We start from the raw sequence: 27,172 nt of genomic DNA, 5'->3' as shown, positions 1-27,172 counted from the left end.
AACAGCCTGCATGGGGGTTTGTGTAGGTGAGGTGATGCTGTTGGAGATGTGAGAGCACTGGAGTGGGGTTGGGGGGGTGGGGGATGGCGGGGGGAGCGGGTGGTGCAGGAGGGTGGTGGAGAGGGGCTGCTGCCAGAGCTTTCAGTGGTCTTAATGCAAATGGGAGGAGAGCAGGTACCGATCATGCTCAAAATTTAAAGGTCCGACTTATAGGACAAATGTGTTCTGGCACCATGCAGCCTGGGACACGGAACAGCGGATTCAGATCCTGTAAAATAGGGGACGGTTGGTCACTCTGGGTGCAGGCTGTGCCAGATGCCACTTTGGTGAGGGCATTGGCGCAGGCATAAGGAATGTGCTTTAGAAGTATGCTGAATTCACAGCAGCGCTGCTGTTTTTGGCCTCACTACTCCAGCTAACACTCTCTTAAACATGCACAGCTGAACATGCGTTCGGCAGCAGTAAGGACCCTTTCACCAGCACTATTTCAAAGGGTCGTCAACCACATTCAGGTTAGTTGCTAATTCATTTCTACTGGTTCGCTCTGAGTTTGTAGAATTGCTGTGCATTTTCTAGTGATGCTTAACATTGGTGAAGTTTATAGTGTGTGGTCTTGCACACGGTGGACCATTCCCTTTGGCCTGCAACAGGGCAGGGAGATTGAGCACAGACAACACAAAGGAGGACAGAGGGAGAAGGAAGAGAGCAGAAGGGCTTTTCGCAGGAGGCCCTATCCACCCAGGGTCTCCAAAGAGCATATCTCTTACCTTGATCTAAGAAAGGTAGTGTGTGCGAAAACTCCATTTTAAGAATGAGGTGCTCACTGAAATCTGCCATCTTTTGCAAATGAACCTGTAGTTTTAGAGTAGGGCATTGCTAGTAGTAGTGAAGGTGACCATGGCCATGAATTACTTCATAATGGGATCCTTCCAGTCTGGAGAAGGCAACATCTCAAAATCTCCCAGATATCTACTGCTGTATAAGGGAGGTGACTGATGCTCCTAATGGTAGGAGAGAGCAATACATAACATTCTCTCTGACCAGAGAGAAACATGTGACTTTGCCAGGATTGTGGGCTTGGTGCAGGGTGCCATCACATGGTTTTTTTGGACACTACATTTAAATGCATAGATGTACTACAACCCAAATTATTCCACTCCCTGTAAGTACAATTGGCAAGAACATGCACAGCACAGTATGTAGGTGAATGCCTGCTATCCTGGCAGCAGTCAGGGTGCAATTATTCTACGACAATCTGTTGACTGTTAGTATTTGAGCCACCGTGTCAAACCAGAGGGTGGCTGCTGGAGAACAAGGATTATCTGCTGACAATGGCTCATAACTCTGATATGCAATCAAAATACACATGGGCAACATGCATATAATGAGCCATAATCTCACATGAAACAGCATAGAGCAGACCATTGGGGTGATCAAGCAGCACTTCTGCTGATTGGTTGCCTCTGGAGAAGCACTGACGTACTTGCCGGATTACACGATGTTGTGCTGGTTCCTGTTCAACATTGCCATCATGAAGGCACAGCCCTTGCCGCCAGGTGTATGGTAAGAAGCTAAGGAGAAGCAGGAGGGGAGGAGGAGGCAGCCAAACAGTCCTTTCTGACTGTGCTGTTTGTGATTGGCTCATTTGATTGTGGTACCAGTAAATGAAACTCCAATTTCCCATTTCAAAACAGTCTGACACCTTAACTTCCCTCTGTCACTGACTATCACAGTGCCCTCTTGGCTACAATGCTGAAGTAAACACCACCACAAAACTACCATTCGAAACCAACTTTATCCAACAAATCATTCAACATTCAGTACAAAAGTCAACAATCAAAATGTGTATTTCTTTAGTGCCCATCTTTTGGGTGTCTTTGCCTGGCCTAATGTTCTTATGCAGAGGCTGCACCCTGGCTGGTGGAAGGCAGCTGACTTTCAGTGGGGGAAAATGCAGATGGTCTTGGAGGATGCTCTTGAGTATGCCTGGCAATAAAGGCCCAACTTTGGACTGCACCACCTTGGCATGGGGGGGGCAGCAGCCTGGGCTGGCTGACAGGCAACAGCAAAGGCAGTGGAGTGGCAGGGGTGGGTGAACAAAACCTATCACCCTTAAGGAGGACGGAAGGTCCAGGTTCCACAGTCCACTGCCACTCTCCCAGGCAGTGTCTCAGTATTCCTAGCAACCCTAGCAAGTTGGAGGACAGATTGTTGGAATGCCGTGAGACTCTATAAGCCCCTTTAAGAACTTGTATCAACATCCGTGATCGCAGCAGTCTGAATCTGCATGGCAGCAAGTTGCACTTACATGGTATCAAACTGAGATTGTATGGCCACAGTCTGAGCTTCCACTGTAGCACTCAGATGTTGCAAGGCATCTGCTTGTGCTGCACTGGAAGTTGAGACATCTGCCATCAAACCTGCATCACGATTGTGTCTGGAAGTGTTCTCAAGGAGTTGGCACCACTTCCAAGCTGCAAAGGTTCCAAGCTCTGCAAGAAACATAGAAACATAGAAAATAGGAGTAGGAGTAGGCCATTCGGCCCTTCGAGCCTGCTCCACCATTCATTATGATCATGGCTGATCATCCAACTCAATAGCCTGCTCCCGCTTTCTCCCCATATCCTTTGATCCCTTTCGCCCCAAGAGCTATATCTAACTCCTTCTTGAAAACATACAATGTTTTGGCCTCAACTACTTTCTGTGGTAGTGAATTCCACAGGCTCACCATTCTCTGGGTGAAGAAATTTCTCCTCACCTCAGTCCTAAATGGTCTACCCCGTATCCTCAGACTGTGACCCCTGGTTCTGGACTCCCCCACCATCGGGAACATCCTTCCTGCATCTACCCTGTCTAGGCCTGTTAGAATTTTATAGGTTTCTCTGAGATCCCCCCTCATTCTTCTGAACTCTAGCGAATATAATCCTAACCGACTCAATCCCTCCTATGGTTCTATGGTTCATCTGTCAGTCCCACCATCCCAGGAATCAGTCTGGTAAACCTTCGCTGCACTCCCTCTATAGCAAGAACATCCTTCCTCAGATAAGGACCTGCACACAATATTCTATGTGTGGTCTCACCAAGGCCCTGTATAATTGCAGCAAGACATCCCTGCTCCTGTACTCGAATCCTCTCGCTATGAAGGCCAACATACCATTTGCCTTCTTTACCGCCTACTGCACCTGCATGCTTACCTTCAGCGACTGGTGTACGAGGACATCCAGGTCTTGTTGCACATTCCCCTCTCTCAATTTATAGCTATTCAGATAATAATCTGCCTTCCTGTTTTTGCTACCAAAGTGGATAACCTCACATTTATCCACATTATACTGCATCTGCCATGCATTTGCCCACTCACTCAGCTTGTCCAAATCACACTGAAGCCCTGTGCCAATTTGAAGTCAGACTCCTCCATGCTCCTTGACAATAACATCAGGGCTTTCTGGCAGGCCAGTCATTGCGCAAAGCATTTTTATGGGTGCAAAGACTCTTGCCCAACATTGCATGGGTCAAACACCATGTTGGCAATGCAGCAATTTAAGGATGGTGAGTGCACAATGGGTGGAATTGAGGGTGCAACCTGCCTTCATTGCAGCACTATAAGGGCATTGAATGTGCCAGCCATAATGTAAAGCTAGCAATGATGGATACAACTCCTTTAAACAAGTACTTTGGATAGTTTACTGCAAGAGGCACTTGGTATCATTCTATTGAAGTCAATTGAGAGATTGGCTGTATTGACTTTAAGGCTGTGTCTTTACATGGGGTCATGTGAGGCCAGGGCTGGCCGGCCTCCTCATGTCATCCTCTGGAAAGAGAATGTGCCTTTATACCCTCACAACTTCCAACATGTCTTTAAGCAAGGAGCTAAAGAGAGGAAAGATCTTGTAACAGTCTCTATCACAAGGGACAAAGTATGTGACAAACTAATGGGACTAAAGACAGACAAGTCACCAGGACCTGATGGCCTGCATCCAAGGTGGTGGCTGCAGAGATAGTGGAGGCATTGGTCAAAATATTCCAGAACTCACTGATTATGGGAGGGTCCCAGCGGATTGGAAAACCGCTAACGTGACACCTCTGTTCAAGAAGGGAGGGAGACAAAAATCAGGAAACTATGGGCCAGGCAGCCTAACATCTATCTTTGGGAAAATGCTAGAGTCCATTATTAAGGAAGAAATAGCAGGATATTTAGAAAACCTTAACGCAATCAAACCGAATCAGCATGGTTTTGTGAAAGGGAAATCATGTTTGACAAATTTGCTAGAGTTCTTTGAGGATATAACAAGCAGAGCTGATAAAGGGGAACTGGTAGATGTAGTGCATTTGGAGTTTCAGAAGGCATTCAATAAGGTGCCACACCAAAGGTTATTGCACAAGGTAGGAGCTCACGGTATTGGGGGTAATGTATCAGCATGGATTGAGGATTGTTAACACACAGAAGACAGAGTGTCAGGATTAATGGATCTTTTTCAGGTTGGAAAGACGTAACTAGGAATGCCACAAGGATCAGTCCTAGGGCCTCAATTATTTACTATCTATATTAATGACTTGGAGGAAGGGGCAGAGGGTAATGTATCCAAATTTGCAGATGATACAAAAATAGGTGGAAGGGAATGTTGTGATGAGGACATAAGGAATCTGCAAGGGGACATAGATAGGTTGAGTGAGTGGGTGAAAACTTGGCAAATGGAGTTTAATGTAGGAAAGTGTGAGGTCATGCACTTTGGTAGGAAGAATCAAAATGCAGACTATTATTTAAATGGAGAGAGACTCCAAAGAAGTGCAGCACAGAGGGATCTGTGTGTTCTTGTGCATGAAACACAAAAAGTTGGCATGCAGGTGCAGCAAGTAATTAAGAAGGCAAATGGAATTTTGGCCTGTATTGCTAGGGGGTTGGAGTTTAAAAATAGGGAAGTCTTGTTACAATTGTACAGGGTGTTGGTGAGGCTGCACCTGGAGTACTGTGTACAGTTTTGGTCCCCGTATTTAAGAAAGGATATACTGGCATTGGAGGCAGTTCAAAAGACATTCACTAGGCTGATTCCTGGGATGAAGGGGTTGACTTATCAAGAACGGCTAAACAGGTTAGGCCTTTATTCATTAGAGTTTAGAAGAATGAGGGGTGATCTTATTGAAATGTACAAGATTCTGAGGGGGCTTGACAAGATAGATGTTGAGAAGATGCTTCCACTAGTGGGGGAATCTCGAACTAGAGGACATAGTTACAGAATAAGGGTACACTCATTTAAAACTGAGATGCGAAGGAATTTCTTTTCTCAGAGGGTAGTGAATGTCTGGAATTCTCTACCCCAGAGAGTTGTGGAGGCTAGATTACTGAAAGTGTTTAACGAGGAGGTAGATAGATTTTTGAAATATCGGGGGAGTTGAGGGTTATGAGGAGCTGGCACAAAAAGAAGGGTTGAGGCCTGGGGCAGATCAGCCATGATCTTATTGAATGGTGGGGCAGGCTTGAGGGGCCGAATGGCCTACTCCTGCTCCTCTTTCTTATGTTCTTATGTTATTAAGTGGCGTGTCCATGAATCATGGGCTACCTTTCCACTTCTGGCATCCATCTCACTCCTCCTTTTGCTTCTGCAAATTTGCTGTTTACGACAAAGTTCTGCCACTGTACCTGCTGCCAGTGTCCCTTTCAACAATCAGCCCTCATCAGGCTTCTGACTGCTCCTCCTGCCCATTGCATCTAATTGGACACCAATCCCAGAGGAGCGCTGTTAATTGGCTGGCTCTTGTAAAATTCAGCTGGAAGGCCCACTACTAGCAGGATTGAACTGCCAACTCGGATATGGTCCTGACATCCCGTCAAAAACTAAGTCAGTAAGATTCTGCATACTATTTTTATATCGATCCTCTATGCTACCTTCTGAAGTATTCACAGTGCAAGTATCTGAGCTGGTGACTGTGAATGTGTGATCTAGGGCCAGCCAGTCTCTTAGTTCTCTTGGATTTTATGTTGATACCACTGCCTGGCTAGGTGGCAGATCTTGGGTATCTGACAGGAGAAAGGCACGAGAGTCAGGATGCAGTGGGGGAAGGAGGGCAAAGCAAGAGGAGCATACTTCGATTATCTGCAGCTAGGGACTCAGAGAGGAGATGGTGGTTTGAGCGGAAAGGGACATGTGAAAAGGTGGATTAGGTAGGAACATACCATCATCTTCAATGTTTTCAGCCCCAAAACTAGCTATGGCCTCTCCAATGATTTCCTAATTTCCAACACCATCTTCCCCATCAAGGTGAGTATGCAACCATCCTGACCCTCATTGGCTAGGTGCTGCTGCCTACAGTTCTGCATTACCTTGCCCTTCAATAGAGAGGGAAGTGTGTCATTGAATGTGGTGCAATGCGTTTGTGTGATGAGCCTGTCATTGTTGAATAACTAGCAGTGTGTGCAAGCTTTGAGATTGCAGATGTGAAATTTGCAGCACTGGTACATGAGTGAGGGTCAAGTGAAGCTATGAATGTCAAGTATGAGCCGTGTTTGATAAAGAATGTTGGGAGGACAGTGAAATCAGGGTGGTGAATGGAAACATGTACGAGGCTAATGCTTCATTTATAAGGATGTGATATTTGAAGATGTATTCACTGACCTACACCAGCCGCATGAGGTCATTGAACTTCTAACAGCATTGCATCCAGGTCCTTGGCATTGATTATGATGGCTATATGTTCCCTCTTTAGAGAGCCCCCTGGTTCCACATGGATAGAGGACAAAACTCCTCCTGTCCACCTCCAGCAACAAGACCTCTACTGCTGTGTCACAACCTTGGGAGAACATTCCCTCCACTGTAGCATCATATTCACTCTTCTTGTAGGTCAGATGTTTTCTCTGAGCCATGTCCATCATCTCCTCCAACCAGAATGCACCCGCGCTTTAAGAGGTGCAGGTTTTCTTTTAAGTTGTGCAGGCCAGCCTTGCACAAACTTGGGATGCTGGCTGAGATGTGAAGGCACTCAGCAGTAAGTTTACCATGCAACTATCTTTTAAATTACCTGGCAGCACAAAGTCTGGCTGCTGCCTGCATTACCATGAATGGGTGAACTTAATTGCATATTGGGATCCCTGTACCCATTTTTGGGTCTTATTCAATTACTCTGATCATATCTTAAAATATTGGTAGACAAAAGTTCTCTGATACCATTATGAACCAATGTTGTCTTTCACAGCTTATGAACACTTTTAAAACTTTAAACATTAAGCTTTTTAAGCCCATTATCAGAAGGAGATTATACAAACGTGTATGTTTTTGTCAGTGATGCAGTTTATGAATAGGTTGCCATTAAATTTACTTTAACAAACAACCTGCACATTGTTTAAGCAGAATGGATCTTAGACTTATGGTTAGTATTTTTGGTCCATGAATTGCTTTGGTACAAACAATGAACACAACTTACTTTGTTAATGCACTTTTTTCCTGTCTTTCTCTATCTCTTCTCTGTCGTTCTTTATGCTTTATTATTCTTCCTTCCCAAATGCTTCTTACAGATGACAAATCAAAAACAATAACAACAGGAGCCATTTTAGCGTCTTCCACTGCTTCTCTTTTTCTGTTGATTAAGCAGTCTACAGTTAGAAAAAGAATAAGCTACAAACAACTTGGTTATGAGTACAGAATTTGAATTCATCTCACAGTTACTTGTTAGCTGAAAGTTATGTTAAATACAGAATTATAAGCTCAGATTTTGTAGTAGTAATGACGGTGAAACTGTCAGCATTCGTCATCACCACTCACCTGAAACTTATAGCAACTTCGGGAGTCCACATATGTGCAGTTAAACATGGGAATTCAGAAGTTGCTGTCAGTGATTCTACGTTCCCCCACAGGGGGCGCTGTTGAAGACTGCGCAGATGGAAAGCAAATAAAAATTACTGAACTGTTGAGAACTTACCCTTTTACACTGTAATATCACTGTTAAAAAACCCATAAAGCTTACACATTGTTAATAAAGTGTAACTAGGTTTTTAACCATGCACTAAGTCACACCTGCTGTTGAAGCTCTTCTCTGGTCCTGGAAAACAATCTTATATTTGTGTAATGTCTATTTTTTCCATTATGTTAAAAAATCCATAGTTTTGTAATAGAATATAAATTATTATTTTTAAAGGTTGTTTATGATATTTCAGCTTCTAATGTGTGTGTCCCAATCTTTACTTCACGCTCTGTAACATTTATATAAAATGAACGATAATCAGTTCATTTTACTTCCTGATTGTTGCCTGTGAGAATTCTTCAATGTGTTTAGCTCTTTACCTTGCTTGATTGCTCTTGCTAAGTGCCCGACGATCCCCTTGACATGGGACCAGATTCAAATTAATGTTAGGAAAGGTGAAATCTATGTCACAGATATTTGTAGATTTTTATAAACAGTGGTCATTTCACCACTGACTGAAAAATCGGAGTCATAGCTTTTTTTCCCTGATTTTTCTACTTGGGAATTTCTTATTTCTGCACAGATCTTGCCAATTTGAACTTACAACAACATTGGATTACTCTCCATGCTGTGTCTAACTGAAATGCTATGACACCACAGCTTGCTACAGTCCCTCCTAGTTTCATTCCAGAACTAGCTCAAGCCCCGATCCTGATTTATACTGCAAGTTTAGATCAGAATGAGACAGAAATCATTGGATTAAAGATAAGCTTGTCATATAACATGTTGTAAGACAATCACCAAGGGCTTTTGTATAAGATGCCCACTCGGAGGTGCTGGATGGGGGCAGCTGACCAGAAGTGAGTTGGGAACTTGTTTGTCAATGAAGCGGGCTTTGCTGTGGCTATTTCAGCCAAGATATTAGTATCCTGGTTTCAGATTTCCCAGCTATTAACAGAGGGCGAGCATGATGATGACTTGCATCTATCAAAGGAGAGATTTCTAGTTAAAGAAACCTCAGGGAGAGTCAGAATGACTGAACTGTACATTGATTCCTGAGCCTTCAACAACCACAAGATTGGAAAAGAGACCAGGGAAGGCCATGCACTCCACTTTCTCCATATAGCCTCCCAACTCTCCCTGCCAGGGCTCTAACACTCCTCTGGTGGTCCTGTTGCAGATTCTGAGGGACTGAAGTGAAGTGATGTTCCCCAAAGATAGGAAGAAGAGGCCAGCATCTCAAACCTAGCGTGTGTGGATGGAAATGGATGAGGAAGTGAGCAGCAGGGATGTGGTTCCTCGAACCTGAATCAAGTACTCCAAGAGAACAGGAAAGGTGAACGGCATCTCACTTTCAGGTGTCAACACCCGCACTCTGAATTCACCACATTATCCAGTACTGCACTTCTCAGACCTTCACACCTTGCAGCTCCATTCATTCCTCTCCCTTCAGGCACCTGCTCGCATCCCCAGCTGAATAGCCACCGCTGACACTCAGACTCATTTTAATGCCATTTCACACCAATGCCTCACGGGCACCCTCCGCAAATAATGTCATTCCTTCCTCTCAACACATTTCCTTTCTCATACTCATAACTCTCTACTACCACTCCTTACAGGAGAAGAGAAGATACAACTCTAGGGAAAGACAGAGAGCCAGGGGTGATCCTCTATTGATGTTAACCTTGACAACCACTGGCAATGCATGCCTACCTGGTCCGCAGTGAAGGAGTGTTTAGAATCATAGAACCATGGAATGTTTGCAGCACAGAAGGAGGCCATTTAGCCTGTCATGTACATGTCGGCCCTCACCTAGACCCACTTCCCCACAGCTCACCTAGACCAACTTACCTGCCTTTTCCCCATTGCTCTGCAATTTTTTACTTTATAGATAATTATCGAATTTTCTTTAGAAAGACTCAATTGAATCTGCCTTCACCACACTATCAGGCAGTGCATTCCACTGTGTGTGTACGGTGTAAAAAGGTTTTACCTCATGTTGACATTTGCTTCTTTTGCCAATCACCTATATCGGTGTCCTCTGGTTCTCAATCATTCTGCCAATGTAAACAGTTTCTCCCAATCTACTCTGTCCAGACTCCTCATGATTTTGAATACATAATTTTCTCCTCTCCAAGCAGGACAGCTCCAGTAATTGAAGTTCTTCATCCCTGGACTCATTCTCGTGAATCTTTTCCACATCCTCTCCAATGCCTTTGCATCCTTCAGAAAGTGTGGTGCCCAGAACTGGACACAATACTCCAGTTGAGGCTGAACCAGTGTTTTATACAGGTTTATCATAACTTCCTTGTTTTTGTACTCTGTGCCCCTATTAATAAAGCCCAGGATCCCACTTGCTTTATTAACCATTTTCTCAACCTGCCCGGCCACTTTCAGTCATTTGTGCACATATACCCAACTGTCCCTTTGCTCCCACACCCCCGTTGGAATTGTACCTTTTATTTTACATTGCTGTCATTCTGCTCATTCTTCCTACCAAAATGATTCATTTCACACTTCTCCAGGTTAAATTTTATCTGCCAATTGTCTTCCCATTTCACCAACCTGTCTATGTCCTTTTCAAAGTTAACACTATTGTCCTCACAGTTCACAATACTTCTAAGTTTTGTGTTACTGCAAATTTTGAAATTGTGCCCTGTACACCCGGGTTTAGGTCATTAATTTATATCAAGAAAAGCAGGTGTCCTACCACCGATCCTTGGAGAACTTCACTATATACCCTCCTCCAGTCTGAAAAACAACCACTACCTACTACTAAAACAACTACTTCCTATTTCCTGTCACTCAGTCAATTTTGTATCCAAATTGCTACTGTCACTTTGGGTGGATTTTACAGGCCACCCAGGGGTGGGAACATAGGTGAGTGGACCCATAAAATAGGCCATCATGCCATCGGCAGCATGCCCACTGCCAGCCCACCCACACCAGTTCCCGCCCCCGCTGTGACTTTACAAGCAGCAGGGGAGGTTTCGGGTGAGCTGCCTGCCTTTGGTCCAATTGAGAACATTAAGTGGGAAATTCTTAAGGGCCTCAATCCACTGCTGCTCAGATTTAACGAGCGGTGGGAGATGCACCCAATTGGCAGTTTTGCCACCCGCCACAGTTTTCCCTCCCTAGTTCCATCCTCACAATCCAGTCCCACACATGGCTCCATACCTCCCTAACTCTCCTCTCTGGAGCTTGCCAGCATTGCCCCGACAAGATTCCAGGCTTAGCTTTAGGCCTGGGTCCATTGCTGAATGCTTCTTCCTTGGCCTAGCCACAGTACCGACAGAGGCCAACACTCCCAGTGGCACTGCCACTACTGCATAGCTGTCAACTTCCGATTGGCCGGCAGCTCTATGAGATGGACTTTGTCCTGAAGAGGGGCAGAAGTCCCTCCTCAAAATAATTAAAGGTCTGTCAGCCAAAAAATTAATGTGAGCAAGGCTCATTCCCAGTATTTACATTGCAGTGTGGGGACCCTACCTTCAGCATATAATCAGCCCATTTATACCAAGAGCACCAACTTTGCTGAAAAGCCTGTTAAGTAGCACTTTATCAAATGCCTTTTGGATGTACTTGTTTCTATCTTTAATAGTCGTTGGGTAGTATAGAACTTGAGTATTGATTAAAAAAGAGACATGTCAAAGCTTTTTGTCCAGCAGTCATCAGGACACTTCAGGTGAATACCAATATAAGGGGAAAACAACAGTTTATACTGTATGTATGTGAAGAGAGTGCTGATTGGTTGGCAAGTGGACTCTAGTTGGTAGAGGCATTGCCATGGAGAATCCACCAGTGATGGTGACTGACAGTTAACTGCCAAGTATTGTTTAAAATTTAAACCAGGCAGCTTGACCCTGATTGGTCAAGGCATTGCCTTGAGTCAGCGAATGGCTGTCACTTATTTTGTTTAGTTGAAACAAATGCAATGTGTGTACGTGTTCTTTCTGTCTGCAAAGAACAGGGCCCTGTGTATTAATATATGTAGTGATATGACCAAGCAGTTGGTAAAGCTGAGTTTTTTTTTTAAATCCCAGAGGAAAACTTTAAACAACTGTCATAACCTATAATTTTAAGTGTTATGTTTAAGATGCAACTCTAAATTCAGGAATCATACCACCAGTTCTCGAGAGGTTTTATATTAAGCTAAATTAAACATTTTATTAATTTACACAAGTTAAATATATACACATAGCTACAAATTACTACGATCATAACTTTTAACAAATTCCCAAACTAATCTCCATTAAGACAACAGCAACCCATAGACTTAACCAAACACCAGGCAAAGCATTTTCACCTTACAATTTCAAAATGAGGTTCTTTTCACTCTAGTTCCTGTGGAGGCACTTGGAGGCTTGCAGCTGCTTTTGATCTCACATTGCCTCTGCTCTACACACACAAAACTGCTGAAGTTATACCTAGCACAGCTCATTGAATTTAAATTCTCATTGTATCACCAGCCACTTCTAACAATAAAACCCCTTTCATAGTACCAACTTTTATTAGCAATATAAACATTGCTTGCTCTCTGCTCGCTAGGTGCCAGAATTCACCCCACTTCTTGAATGCTCTTCAAAAAATGCAAATGCACTCTATCTCTCTTACATATCAAAACTAGTACACATCAAAGCACCCAGACTACCTGGCTTTAATCCAATTAAGACACACCCACAACTAAACCTCTATTTTAAAAGAAAAATATTTTCCAATAATATTATATGCATTAATAGCTTCATGACAGTAGCTTTACCAGTATATCCAAATGCACCACATTGCAAGCCCGACTGACAATCTTGAATTGGTTGTCAGCGTAATTCTTAGCACACAGGATTATTCAGCAAATGTTGTCCAATCATGGAATCACACAGGATTATTCAGCAAATGTTGTCCAATCATGGAATCACATCTAATGTTGGGCACTGTGTTTTGAGTTTTGCAGGCATGGGCTGGTTGGGTACAGTCCATACCCTGCTCGTTGTGAACAACAGTTGGGACATGCTGTTTGATGTGATCTGCCAGTCTGTGGGACGTACGGCCTGCATACCTAGCATCACACTGGCACTGAAATTCATATACCTCATTACCCATTTGTGTGATATGCAGAATGTCTTTTTGGCTTGACTGCAGTATCCTATTAGTGGTGAATACCACTCGTGTTGCTACTGCACAGTAGCAGTGTGAAACAGCTAGCTTCACCTGTTGCTCAAATTTTTGAGATACCTTGCCCTTCCAGGGTAACCTGGGGTAGACCGGGCACTTTTCAGGGCCGAAAGTGACAGGCTTAGGCCTGTCCATGAGTTTTCGTGATGTACAGTGTGAAATGATCTGATCAGGGCAGCCATTATCCTGCAGGATGCCTTTGATGTGCCCTATTTCAGCATCAAGCTTGCATAGTGAGCAAATGGCTCAGGCTCTATTTACAAGGTTGCCATTAAGACCAATCTTATAGCAAATGTAACTGTAAGAATCCCATGCGTATACTGACCAGTGAAGGTAGGCTTGCAGTAGACTATGGTAGAGAATCCCCTGGCAAATTTCTCAACTAGTACATCAAAGAAGGGGAGTTTATTTGACTGCTCCATTTCAAAGGTGAATTTAAGTGCAGGGTGGAGCCCATTAAGACATATAAGGAAATTATTACACGCAGCTGCAGATTTAAATATAGCAAATGTATCATCCACATATTGGAAATATGCGAGGGGTAGGAGGTTGGATGTCATTCCATTGATGACACATTTCTCATGAAGCCCAACAAAGATGTTTGCGAGAGCTTGGCCTAGAGGGGATCCCATGGCAACACCATCTATTTGGGCATACATGGTGTCATTAAAACTGAACTCAACTGCGTGAGTTGTTGAGTTCATAAGTTCAATGAATACCGATACCCGCAATGGTGGCAAATCTAGATTTCCATGATATAGTGCTGCAGATTAAATATCTATGACTTCCTTAAATGGAACATTGGTGAATAGGCTAGCAATGTCAAATGAGTGCAAAAACACAGTATTGCTATCGATACGAAAATCCTGTATGGCCTTCGCAAATGTGAAGGAGTCCTTCACTGTGCATGTGGAAACTTGGTCAAAACTGGTTGTAACAATTCACCCAACCATTTGGCCAATTCATGTTGTGCAGAACTGGTCATAGTTAAGATAGGGCATAAAGGGAAATCACTTTTGTGAGTCTTGGCAGCCCATACAAATGCAGATATAGCGAACTGTGAGGACAAACCCTGCCATGTATATCATGTGGTAGCTCATTGCACTTACACAAGTCCAGTAAATGTTTTTTTAGCTTATTTTCGAGCAAGGCTGTCCAGTCATGTTGAGCAGCAGATCTAATGGATATGAATTTGGACCTACCCATTAAGAATGGTGTGCATTTTGTTGATATAGCCAGGCTGCCAACCAATAAGCAATCCCTTCACAAACAGTATAAATTGTTGTTTTCACCTTATATTGGTATTCTTGCGAAATGTGCTGATAAGTGCAAGACAAAAAGTTTCAACTTTTTCTTTTTTCAGCAATTCTATCTTTAACTGTATTTTTCCCTTTGGGGGATAGTGGAGAAGTGTTGGAGGAATTAGCAGGCTGCTTATTAACCTGTTGAACCACTTTCACAGATGCTCCTTCCATGGTAAGCAAGTCCTGGAGTGCAACTTGAATCCAGAGCTTCTGGCTCAGAGGCAGGGTTGCTACCTATTAAGCCACAAGAACTTCTTTATCCACGTACACCACATCAACAGCATTACCCTCATCCACCCTCTCTATTATCACATCAAAAAGCTTAAGCAAGTTAGTTCAACAAGGTTTGCCCCTAACAAGTCCGTGCTGGCTTTCATTAATTAACCTGCATTTGCCCAAGTGACTGTTAATTTTGTTCCAAATGATCATTTCTAAAAGCCTTCACACCACCGAGGTTAAACTGACTGGCCTGTGGTTGCTGGGCTTATCCTGACACACTTTTTGAACAAGGGTGCAGCATTTGTCCTCAGCGCTCTGGAACCATTCCTGTAGCTAAGGAAGATTGTAAAGTTATGGCCAGTGGCTCCACAATTTCCATTCACTTCCCTGTTTCCTTGGACGCATCTCATCGGTCCTGGTGTCTTATCAACTGTAAGTACAGTCAACCTACCCAATACTTCCGAGTTCCGAAGAAGAGTCAGTTTGGACTCGAAACAGTAACTCTGTTTCTCCCTCTGCAGATGCTGCCAGACTTGCTGAGTTTTTCCAGTACTTGGTTTTTATTTTAGATTTCCAGCATCCACAATATTTTGTTTTGATCTAATAATTTCTCCTTATCAATTTTAAACATATCAAGTATCTCAACTACGTCCTCTTTCACCATGACCCAGGCAATATCTTCTTACTGGTAAAGACAGATGCAAAGTGCTCAGTTTAAGCTCAACCATAACCCTTGGCTCCAAGCATAAATCCCCTTTTAGGTCCATAATCAGCCCCACTCCTTTTACCACTATTTTACTATTCGTATTTCGATAGAATTTGGATTCCCTTTTATGTTTGCTGCCATTCTCTTCTCATCCTCTGTTCTTCTTATTTGTCTCTTCATTTCCCCTCTGAACCTCCTATATTGAGTCTGGTTATAAATTGTGTTATTCACCTGACATCTCTCATGTGCTCTTTTCTGCTTCATATTACTCTCTGGCCAGGAATTACCTGTTGGCGAGCGGGGGACAGGGCCCGCTCGCCGATGCAGAAAATGTTGCGTGGTGACATCAGGCAGAACTCCCGACATCACCGCGCCCCATTTAAATTTTCAGGTAGGCGGGGGCTCAGCAGAATCAGCTGTGTACCCGCCAACCTGTCAATGGCCAATTGAGGCCATTGACAGAGTCATTTAAGTAATTAATGGACCTGCCCATCCAACCTTAAGGTTGGCAGGCAGGCCAGGAGCCCTGGCGGGCTTCAGAAAAAGCATGAAACCTCATCCATGGGTGGGATGAGGTTTCATGTAGGTTTTTAAAAATTTCATTAAAGTGTTTTTAGAAGTTATGGACATGTTCCAACTCATGTGACAGTGTCACATGAGGGGACATGTCAAGGAATTTTATTTTTCCTATTTTTAATATTTTTTACAGTAGAGCTGATCTCCCTGAGGCAGTGCTTTGTGTGGCATAAATATTACTTGCCAGCCCAAGCCTGGACACTGTCCAGGTCTTTCTGCATTTGGATATGGGCTGCTTCAGTGTTTGAGGAGTTGCAAATGGTGCTGAACATTGTGCAATCATCAGCGAGCATCCCCACTTCTGACCTTATGATGGGAGGAAGGTCATTGATGAAGCAGCTGAAGATGATTGGGTCGAGGACATTACCCTGAGGAATTCCTGCAGTGATGTCCTGAAGCTGGGATGATTGACCTCAAACAACCACTCCAATCTTTCTTTGTGCTCGGTATGACACCAACCAGTGGAGAGTTTTCCACCTGATTACCATTGAGTCCAGGTTTGCTAGGGCTTCTTGATGCCACACTCAGTCAAATGCTGCCTTAATGTCAAGGGCAGTCACTCTCACATCACCTCTGGAGTTCAGCTCTTTTGTCCATATTTGAACCAAGGCTTTAATGAGGTCAGGAGCTGAGTGGCTATTGCAGAGCCCAAACTGAGCGTCTGTGAGCAGGTTATTGCTACGCAAGTGCCATTTGATAGCACTCGTGATAACCCCTTCCATCACTTTACTGAGGATCAAGAGTAGACTGATGGGGCAGTAATTGGCTGGGTTGGATTTGTCCTGCTTTTTATGTACAGGACATACCTGGGCAATTTTCCACATTGCCGGGTAGATGCCAGTGTTGTTGCTGTACTGGAACAGCTTGGCTAGGGGCGTGACAAGTTCTGAAACACAAGTCTTCAGTACAATTGCCGGAATATTGTCAGGGCCCATAGCCTTTGCAGCATCCAGTGCCTTCAGCTGTTTCTTGATATCACGTGGAGTGAATCAAATTTGCTGAAGACTGGCATCTGTGATGCTCGGGACCTCCGGAGGAGGCCAAGATGGATCATCCACTTGGCACTTCTGGCTGATGATTGTTGCAAATGCTTTAGCTCTATCTTTTGCACTGATGTTCTGGTCTCCTCCATCATTGAAGATGGGGATATTTGTGGAGCCTCCCCCTCCAGTGGGTTGACTAATTATCCACCACCGTTCACGACTGGATATGGCAGGACTGCAGAGCTTAGATCTGATCCGTTGGTTGTGGGATTGCTTAGCCCTGTCTATCACTAGCTGCTTATACTGTTAGGCACGCAAGTAGCCCTGCGCTGTAGCTTCACCAGGTTGACACCTTATTTTTAGGTATGCCTGGTGCTGCTCCTGCCATGCCCTCCTGCACTCTTCATTGAACCAGGGTTGATCTCCTGTCTTGGTGGTAATGGTAGAGGGGGGGGATATATCAGGCCATGAGGTTACAGATTGTGTTCGAGCACAATTCTGCTGCTGCTAATGGCCCACAGCGCATCATGGATGTCCAGTCTTGAGTTGCTAGATCTGTTCAAAATCTATCCCATTTAGCAAGTGGTAGTACCACACAACACGACGTAGAGTATTCTCAATGTGAAGACGGGACTTCATCTCCACAAGGACTGTGCGGTGGTCATTCCCACCGATACTGTCATGCACAGATGCATCTGCAGCAGGCGAGGTTGAGTTTAAGTATGCTTTTCCCTCTTGTTGGTTCCCTCAACACCTACTGCAGACCCAGTCAAGCAGTTATGTCCTTTAGGACTCAGCCAGCTCGGTCTGTGGTGGTGCTACCGAGCCACTCTTGGTAATGGACGTTGAAGTTCCCCACCCAGAGTACATTCTGCACCCTTACCACTTGCTCCAAGTGGTGTTAAACATGGAGGAGCACTGATTCATCAGCTGAGAAGGGGTGGTGGTAAGTGGTAATCAGCAGGAGGTTTCCTTGCCCATGTCTGACCTGATGCCATGAGACTTCATGAGGTCCGGAGTCGATGGTGAGGACTCTTGGGGCAACTCCTTCCCGACCGTGTACCACTATGCCGCCATCTCTGCTGAGTCTGTCCTGCCGGTGGGACAGGCCATGCCTAGGGATGGTGATGCTGGTGTCTGGGACATTATCTGTAAGGTATGATTCCATGAGGATGACTATGTCAAGCTGTTGCTTGACTAGTCTGTGAGACAGCTCTCCCAATTTTGGCACTAGCCGCCAGATGCTAGCAAGGAGGACTTTGCAGGGTTGACGGTTGTCGTTTCTGGTGCCAAGGTCGATCCGTATGGTTTCATTCCCTTTTATTGGCTTTTTAGCAGTTTGGTATATCTGAGTGTCTTCCTATTTCAGAGGGCATTCAAGAGTCATCTGTAGGCCAAGCCAGGTAAGGACAGCAGATTTCCTTCACAGATGGGTTTTTACGACAATCAACAATGGTTTCATGGTCATCATTAGACTTTCTTTTTGTTGAATTCAAATTCCATCTGCCGTGGTGGGATTCAAAACCAGGCCCCCAGAGCATTACCCCAAATCTCTGGATTACCAGTCCAGTGACAATACCACTGCGCCACCGGCTCTCCGCAATGCATCATTGGACTGAGAACATACCGATGTAGAAAATTCTTCTCAGCACACTGTAGAAATTCTTGCTCCTCTCCTTTCACTATCCCAGTTTATATTAGGATAATTAAAGCCTCCCATTATAAATGCTCTATAATTCTTGGACCTCTCTGTAATTTCCTTGGAAATTTGTTCCCCTATATCTTTTCCACTCGCTGGTCGCCTACAGAATATACCTAAGAATAAAATGGTACCTCTATTGTTTCATAGCTCCAACCAAATAGATTCTGTCCTTGACCCCTCTGGGACTTGCTCTTTCTCCAGAACCGTAATGTGCTTCTTATTCAATTATAGAGTCATAGTCATGGAGCTTTACAGCATGGAAAGAGGCCCTTCGGCCCATTGTGTCCGCTCCAGTCATCAAGCCCCGATCTACTCTAATCCCATTTTCCAGCACTTGGCCCGTAGCCTTGCATGCTATGATGCTTCAAATATTTATTTAAATACTTCTTAAATGTTATGAAGGTTCCTGCCTCTACCACCCTTTCAGGCGGTGAGTTCCAGATAACCCCTAGCCTCTGGGTGAAAAAGTTTTTCCTCAAATCGCCTCTAAACCTCCTGCCCGTTATCTTAAATTTATGCCCCCTGGTTATTGACGCCTCCACTAAGGGGAAAAGTTTCTTCCCATCTACACTATCTATGTCCATCATAATTTTGTACACCTCAATCAGGTCCCCCGTCAACCTTCCCTGCTCTAAGGAAAACAACCCCAGCCTATCTAGTCTCTCTCTTCATAGCTGAAATGCTTCAGCCCAGGAAACATCCCGTTGAATCTCCTCTGCACCCTCTCCAGTGCAATCACATCCTTCCTATCACAACAAAAACAAAAATAAAAATACCTGGAAAAACTCAGCAGGCCTGACAGCATCTGTGGAGAGGAATACAGTTAACGTTTCGAGTCCGTATGACTCTTCAACAGAACCTCACATCCTTCCTATAGTGTGGCGACCAGAACTGCACACTGTACTCCAGATGTGGCCTAACTAATGCTTTATACAGCTCCATCATAACCTCCCTTCTCTTGAATTCAATGGCTCGACTAATAAAGGCAAGTATCCCATATGTCTTCTTACCCACCTTATCTACCTGTCCTGCTACCTTCAAGGATCTATGGACATGCACACCAAGGTCCCTCTGATCCTCTGTACGTCCTAGGTCCTACCATTCATCGTGTACTCCCTTGCCTTGTTAGTCCTCCCAAAATGCATCACCTCATACTTTTCAGGGTTAAATTCCATTCGCCACTGTTCTGCCCATCTGACCAGCCCGTCTATATCGTCCTGTAGTCTAAGGCTTTCCTCCTCGCTATTTACCACACCACCAATTTTCGTGTCATCTGCGAACTTACTCCTACATTCATGCCTAGATCATTAATATACACTACAAACAGCAAGTGACCCAGCACCGAACCCTGTGGTATGCCACTGGTCACAGGCTTCCAGTCACAAAAACAACCTTCGACCATCACCCTCTGCCTCCTCCCACTAAGCCAATTTTGGATCCAATTTGCCAAATTGCTCTGGATCCCATGGGCTCTTACCTTCTGGACCAGTCTCCCATGTGAGGCCTTGTCAAAAGCCTTACTGAAGTCCATGTAGACTACATCAACTACACTACCCTCATCCACACACCTAGTCACTTCCTTGAAAAATTAAATCAAATTTGTTAGACATGATCTCCCCCTGACAAAACAATGCTGACTGTCCTTGATTAATCCCTGCCTCTCTAAGTGGAGATTAATTCTGTCCCTCAGAATTTTTTCCAAAAGTTTCCCTACCACTGATGTTAGACTGACTGGTCTGTAATTACCTGATTTATCACCCTTCTTGAATAATAGTACCACTTTTGCTGTCCTCCAGTCCTCTGGTACCTCTCCTGTGGCCAGAGAGGATTTGAAAATTAACATCAGGGCCTCTGCATTCTCCTCCGTTGCCTCCCACAGCAGCCTGGGATACATCTCATCTGGGCCTGGGGACCTATCCACTTTTAAGCCTGCTAAAACCACTAATACCTCCTCCCTCGCAATACTAATTTGTTCAAGTATATCACAGCCCCCCTCCCTGATTTCTATACCTACATCGCCCTTCTCTATAGTGAATATAAATGCAAAGAGGAAGAGAGGGCCAGAAGGGGGAGGAGGCCAGGAATCCATATTCAGCCTCCAGGGGAGCCACCTGTGGGAGGACAGGCACAGGCACAATGGGTGCAGGGCCAACAGGAAGTCCAAGGCGGAAGGGGCTGCAGATGACACCACTATCCTGCTGCCAGGGTTTACAGGCGGCGATACAGCTACCTCAATATGTCTGAGGTGCAGTGCCGAAGGAGACTATGTCTCTCAAGGGAGACAGTGACCTCCATCTGTCAGATGATTGGCCCTGAGATCAGCCCTAACTGTGTGGGTGGGCACTCCATGCTCGTGGCGCTGATGGTCATGGTTGCCCTCAACTTCTATGCCTCCGGCTCTTTCCAGGGGTCAGTGGGTGATCTTTGTGTAGTCCCCCAGTCAGCTGTCCATAGTTGTGTCAAGCTGGTGACAGACACTCTGTTCAGGCGCGCATTGACTTTCATTCATTACCACTTGGATGAAGCCAGCCAAGCAGAGCGAGCCAGAGGCTTTGCAGCGATTGCTGGGTTCCCCCGCATCCAGGGTGCATTCAATTGCACACACGTGGCCATCAAGGTGAGCCGGGTGCCTTCGTCAACAGGAAGGGATTCCACTCCATGAACGTGCAGATAGTGTGTGACCACAGGATGCTGATTCTACAAGTCTGTGCAAGGCACCCAGGCAGCTCCCACGACACCTACATCCTCAGACACTCCCAGGTGCCGAGCCTCTTCAGTGCTCCAGCCCAGCTGGATGGATGGTTGCTGGGTGACAAGGGCTATCCCCTCATAAGGTGGCTCATGATGTCTCTCTGCCATCCAAGAACAGAGGCTGAGCAGCGGTACAAAAGGAGCCACGCCTCCGAAAAGGCCATGGTAGAGAGAACCATTGGTCTTGTCAAGATGTACGTCTGATGCCTGGACCGTTAGGAGGCGCACTCCATTACCCCCCAGATCGTGTGTCGCTGATAGTGGTTGCATGCTGCCCTTTCCACAATCTAGCGCTGGAAAGGGGGGCGTAGTGGAGGAAGAAGATGTAGACGCAGATGCTCTGGCTGCAGGCGATGAGTCCAGTAGTGAGTCTGAAGATGAGCACGCTCAGGAGAACGCTGAGGAGGTAGATGCTGACTTGGGAAACCTTCAGGGAGGTTTTGATCCAACGCTCCTTCAGCTAGCCTACCAAAGATGAAGCACCAACACATACCAAGGCTGCAGGCTCCATACTCGATACCTGAGAGCAACATTTTGCCTGGTCAGCAACATTAACTATGTGATTTTCAATCAAGCACCTATGACAAACAAGTCACGCATAACATCATGGATTCCCGTCCACCTGCAGAACTAATGAAGCACCCAAAGGCTTGTTGAGAGCCAAAACATTTAATGATTGGTAACTTGCATACAGAAATCAAAGTACATTAAAAGGTGTTGAACAGCACACCTACTTAAAAATGACTTAACCGTGGGGCAAAAGAAAACCACTCAAGATAAGCCCATGTTGTGCCTAAGGTGATTAACACTTACGCTTGTGGATGTTACGTCTAGGTGCTCCCCCCTCGCTGGCACCGGCATTGGAGACAGCCTGCTCACTCTGCTGTTCTGTTGGTCTTGATTACCTCGACGGGCATCCTCTGGCCCGTGGAGCCTGTGCTGACCCCAACTAGGAGGAAGTGGCCGGTGCCACGGCTGGCATCTCCCTAGTTGCGGCAGCCTCATCGGATGCCATGGTCGCTGGCAGAGGGGCGGAGGAGCTGCGGCCGTCATCCGGAGTGCCCTGAGATTAGCCTGCAGAGACGACAGGCAGCTCATGCGTCAACGTGAGGTCTCATCGGACCTCCCTGCTCACCATTGATGGACGGGCACCTGGCTGGGATACTGGGTGCCCAATCCATCTCCCACACTGACCATCTCAGGTCAATGCTGCTGTGAGGGTTTGCAGGTCCGAGCGCATCCCCAGGAAGCCCTGATTGTTCTCCTGGAGGAGCCTCTCCATGAGAGTCGCCATTCTCTCCATGGAGGAGGCATTGCGCTTGGCCATGAGGGTCATTGCATTGCTGATGCTCCGCATGGACTCCTCCATCACAGAGACCATGGCTCGCATTCCCTCATGTATCTCCGCCAGATCCTCCCGCACACCCCGCAGGACTTCCAGCATCTACTGCCTCAGGGACGACTCCAGAGGCTCATCATCAGCCACCGACTGAGCATGTTCCTCGTCCCCAACATTCCTCTGACTGCTGGCGCCCTGGGCAATCTCTGTCTCAGCCTGCACCTCAAGCGAGTGTGAAATGTCCTCACCGCTGTGCACCGAGATACTAGCTGATGTACTTATCCCCATTGAGGTGCTGGTATCTGCGTTGGTGCCTGCCTGGCTGAGAGGGTGTGACGCTGGTGCATTTATATTTTCTGTGCCCTCAGAGGTCAGCGGCGGTCCCTCAGCCTCCTTAGTCCGTGTTCTGGTGAGGCTGAAAGGAAGAACGAGGACATTTGATTAGGTGAAGCCGTTACACTGTTAATGTGCATGCCTGGCACCCGGATCAGGATGCGCTCCTCCTTCCATTATCAATGGGCAGTCCATGTTTGATGCTGAAATCAATATACAGTCAACAGTGGAATGTTTGCACTGACAGACATTGTGACCTCAGTGCACGCCCCTCTTACCTCCCAGTGACAACCCAACCTCACCGCGGTCACTTGACCTGGGCACATGGCGCTTCTCCAGCTCCAGTGCCTCCTGCTTGTATCTGGTGATGATGAGAAGGTGAGGCTGCCCTCCTCCAGTCCGCATTATTATGTGTTGTCTTCTCCTGAAAGGAGAGAGGAGCATTGAGTAGTCCACCCTGTACCTGCATTGCCATTGCAGCCTGGCCAACCCCACCTGAGGAAAACACTGCAGGGCTCATCCGATTCGTGACCCTGGAGCCACCGTACACTCACTCCAAGCAGCCAGGGCTGACCCCCTTGCCCAGATGTTGCCTCCATCACATTTGCCACTCACAAGCTAAGAACTTCCAAACCCACGACCACTACCACCTAGAAGGACAAGGGCAGCAGATAGATGGGAACACCACCACCTGGAAGTTCCTTCCAAGTCACTCAGCATCCTGTCTTGGAAATGTTCTGCCGCTCCACCACTGTCGCTAGATCAAAATCCTGGAACTCGCCCCCAAACAGCACCGTGGGTGTTCCTGCAACACATGCAGCAGATACAGGAGGCAGCTCAGCACCACCTTCACAGGGGCAACTAGGGATGAGCAATAAATGCTGGCCCACCCAGTGAAGACCACATGCCATGAATGAATGAATACAAAAACAAAATTCTGAGTTGGGGGGATGCCGGGTCGGGGGCAACCTAACTGCTGTGCTAAGTGACCCATGCCAACACGGTGCTCACCCTTCCCGATCGCAAGAGGTCATTAAACCGCTTGCGGCACTGCACCCAGGTGCCTCTCACCACATCGTGGGAGCTGACCTATACTGCGACCTCCTCCCAGGCAGGTTTTGTTTGGGGGGGGAGGGGGGGGGCCTCCTCCTCCTGTCCTTTGGCACCAGGATCTCACTGTGTGCTGCCACCTCCTCGAGGAGGGCAGTGAGGTACTCATCTGAGAACCTCGGGGCCGACTGCCCCGCCAACCTGCCCTCCTGCCTGGCCTGCTCTACGAGGATGTTATCCATCATGCTCCAGACTGACATCAGTGGCAGCCTTAGGACGGCTGCCTGCGCCGACTTTGAATAGGCCGCCAGGTTGTCATCGGGCCCGGCGGTCATTGGCCTCCCGCCGCAACCCGCCCCTTCCCGCTGGTCTCTGGAGCCGCGATTTATGCTGAGCGGGCCTTAATTGGCTCGCCTGTGTAAATTGGCCGCACAGAACCAATTGCGGGTGGCGATCGGCTCCGCACCCACCCGTGCCCGCTCCCACCCAGCCCGCTCACCATAGGAAAAGTCCTGGCCCTGGAACTGGACAGGATCATGTTGGATTTCCAACCTGATGCCACTTTTTGGGGCTTTAACTTCCCGCTCTCAGCTGAACCCAGACTACCCTACCCCCTCAACAGTAAAATTTCTGCCTCCAATTTCTGGACCCTTCAAGTTGGAGTATCATAAGGCTTGCTCCGGAGCCAAATTGGCATTTTTCCAATGATGTAACAGCTTCTAATTCACTATAGGTTGTATGATTTTTCAGTCAGTTATTTACTATTGGGTAGAATTTTAGCTTTGGCCATGACCGAGGAATTGTACTCAAAATGATGAATAAGTTGCAGTTCAAGGGCAGAATTGTCCCAGATTTGCACTTAGTCCAGTAGTGGGCGAGAAAAACGACATTTTATCTGCTGGACGCCAAGGTGGCTTCTTACGCCATATCACCCCAATCCTGCACTCCCAGGAAACACGCTGTCTCGATGGCGGGTGGGCTCTCATTAGCTTGACACACCATCACCTCGCTGCTTCATCATGCCAGGCACCATATTTAAAGTGCAGCCACAGGCATACCTCAGTGCTTCCAGCCCAGGACTGTTGCACAGAAGACATGGCCCAGAAAGGCAATAAGACTGCAGCCCCCAGGTTCAATGACGCAACCCTCGAGTGCCTTTTGGATGCAGTGGAGGCTCGCCATGATGTCCGCTACCCCTGCTCTGGCTGCAGGATGGGCAGCAACATCACCAATCCGGCTTGGGAGGCGGTGGTCAGCGCCAATGCCCTTTAAAAGAGGACAGCCACCCAGTGCCACAAGAGGATGAATGATTTTCTTTGTTCCATTAGGGTAACTCACTCTTCTCATCACCCTCAACTCATACACTCACAAGCCCATCACACATCCACAGGACCCTCACTTCCAGTTCAAGGGACATCACCACTCACTCTCTGATACACACCTTCATTGTCCTCACTCATTCATGGGACCACTCACCATCCACAATGCCAGGCATACTTAACATCTGGAAAAACTCACCAGGTCTGACAGCATCTGCGGAGCTGAAGACAGTTAACGTTTCAAGTCCTGAAGAGTCATATGGACTCAAAACGTTAACTGTCTTCCTCTCCGCAGATGCTGTCAGATGCTGCTGAGTTTTTCCAGCTATTTTTGTTTTTGTTTCAGGTTTCCAGCATCCGCAGTATTTTGCTTTTATAATTATCATTTGGCCTGCCGGGCACCCTGCTTACACTTTCTCTATCACTAATCATACAGGACAAGCTGGCACACAACAGGGAGAGGTTGCAGACTGGTGGAGGAATGCCTGAAATCAAGCTCCTCACGGGCTTTGAACATAGAGTCATCCAGCTGGCCGGTGAGGATCTGGACTGCTCCTGTGCTGACAGTGAGGTCAGCGGTCCTCTACCAAGTGAGGATCCAGCAGTGCAACATCCATCAGACAACCATACTGTGACTAATGTGTCCTGTTTCACAGGCCACTGCCATGCACAAATTATCTCCCCTTGCTTTTGCAGGCATATCTGCCAAACAGCCGACAGAGTCCACGACCCAGGGCCTCCAATCAAGCCCCAAAGAAACCTCTGAAGAGGAATATGAAGGCACCCTTCCTGAAGTCCTGGTTTTCCTGGTCCTGGGTGAAATGCACAAAGTTGTATGCCCTCGGAAAGATGGCATCCGTGACCTCATGGGTGCATTTGTGGGTGGAGTCTTGTGATATCCCACAGAGGTCACTTTCACTGCCACTGGCAGTGGATGCCCTCCATGTCCCTGTGGCGCCAAATCTCACAGTAGCTGGCGGATGTGACTGGCCAGTTCTCTACACAGGCGCAGACTTCGGCGACACTGGTTATTGGTCATCTGCAGGAATGAAAGGCGTCATCTATAGACCCTGAGTCTAGCTAGGCACCGATCAACAACGGCTCACTGTGGCTCTTCAGTGGCATATGCGGAGCCCCAGCCACCCCTTCTTCCTGAGGGTGCTGCTCCTCCCTCTGCACAGCCAGACGCCTCCATCACTCCCTTTCTCTGTCATTTCCACTCTCTGTACCCCACGAGGCATACAGTTAGGTCACCAGACTCCATGCTCCCAATGTACTCCTCCTGCAGGATGAAAGAGAGAGATGCATGGGTTAGCTTGTGTATACTAAAAACCTCTCTTGGTTATGTCTGAAGACCTCTTAATGCATCGCGCAGAGTGCTGGCCACAACTTGGGTGGCCAGAGTTTAGTGCGCTGCATGGTTGCCGGAAACCTCAACCACCTCCACTCCACTCCACTAGACTGATTGGCGGCAGTTTTTCCCATTGGGTTGCATGCTGTGCTATGAGCTCAGGCGCAGGCATTCTCCTAACCCACACTGCAAGGCTGCACTGTTAGCTTGAACCATGGGGGAGACTGGTTCAAACTGGGATAATGACATTGCAAGGGGCTGTGAGCACCTCCACCAGTGATTGCTCCATGGCCAGCTTTAGCAAGGAGATTGTACAATATGCCCAGTCATCCAATTTTTCTGCAGTCCTCTAAAATGCTCATTAGTTTGAAGTCGTGTGCCCAAGGGGTGAAAAGCTCTGGAGCACTTGGTGGCAATTTCATGTCACTACGTTGCTTGAGTGGGCAGATAAACTAGAGACCCAACTCCATGCATGTCAAT

At 46.6% G+C, this 27,172-nt stretch overlaps 1 protein-coding gene across 1 annotated transcript in view; it reads right to left on the bottom strand.

The window, feature by feature from the left end:
- LOC144696815 (small integral membrane protein 22) overlaps window positions 1–27,172 on the bottom strand; it is a 115,925-nt gene that overhangs the window by 70,898 nt on the left and 17,855 nt on the right. The window contains exon 2 of the mRNA XM_078568565.1: window positions 7,414–7,566. Within this exon, the coding sequence (XP_078424691.1) occupies window positions 7,414–7,538 (125 nt within the window). The 5' untranslated portion in view covers window positions 7,539–7,566. The remainder of the gene's footprint in view (window positions 1–7,413; window positions 7,567–27,172) is intronic.

The sequence above is a fragment of the Cetorhinus maximus genome, chromosome 2 (assembly GCF_964194155.1).
Source record: "Cetorhinus maximus chromosome 2, sCetMax3.hap1.1, whole genome shotgun sequence".
Taxonomy (NCBI): Eukaryota; Metazoa; Chordata; class Chondrichthyes; order Lamniformes; family Cetorhinidae; genus Cetorhinus; species Cetorhinus maximus.
This window is presented reverse-complemented; position numbering and strand designations above follow the sequence as displayed.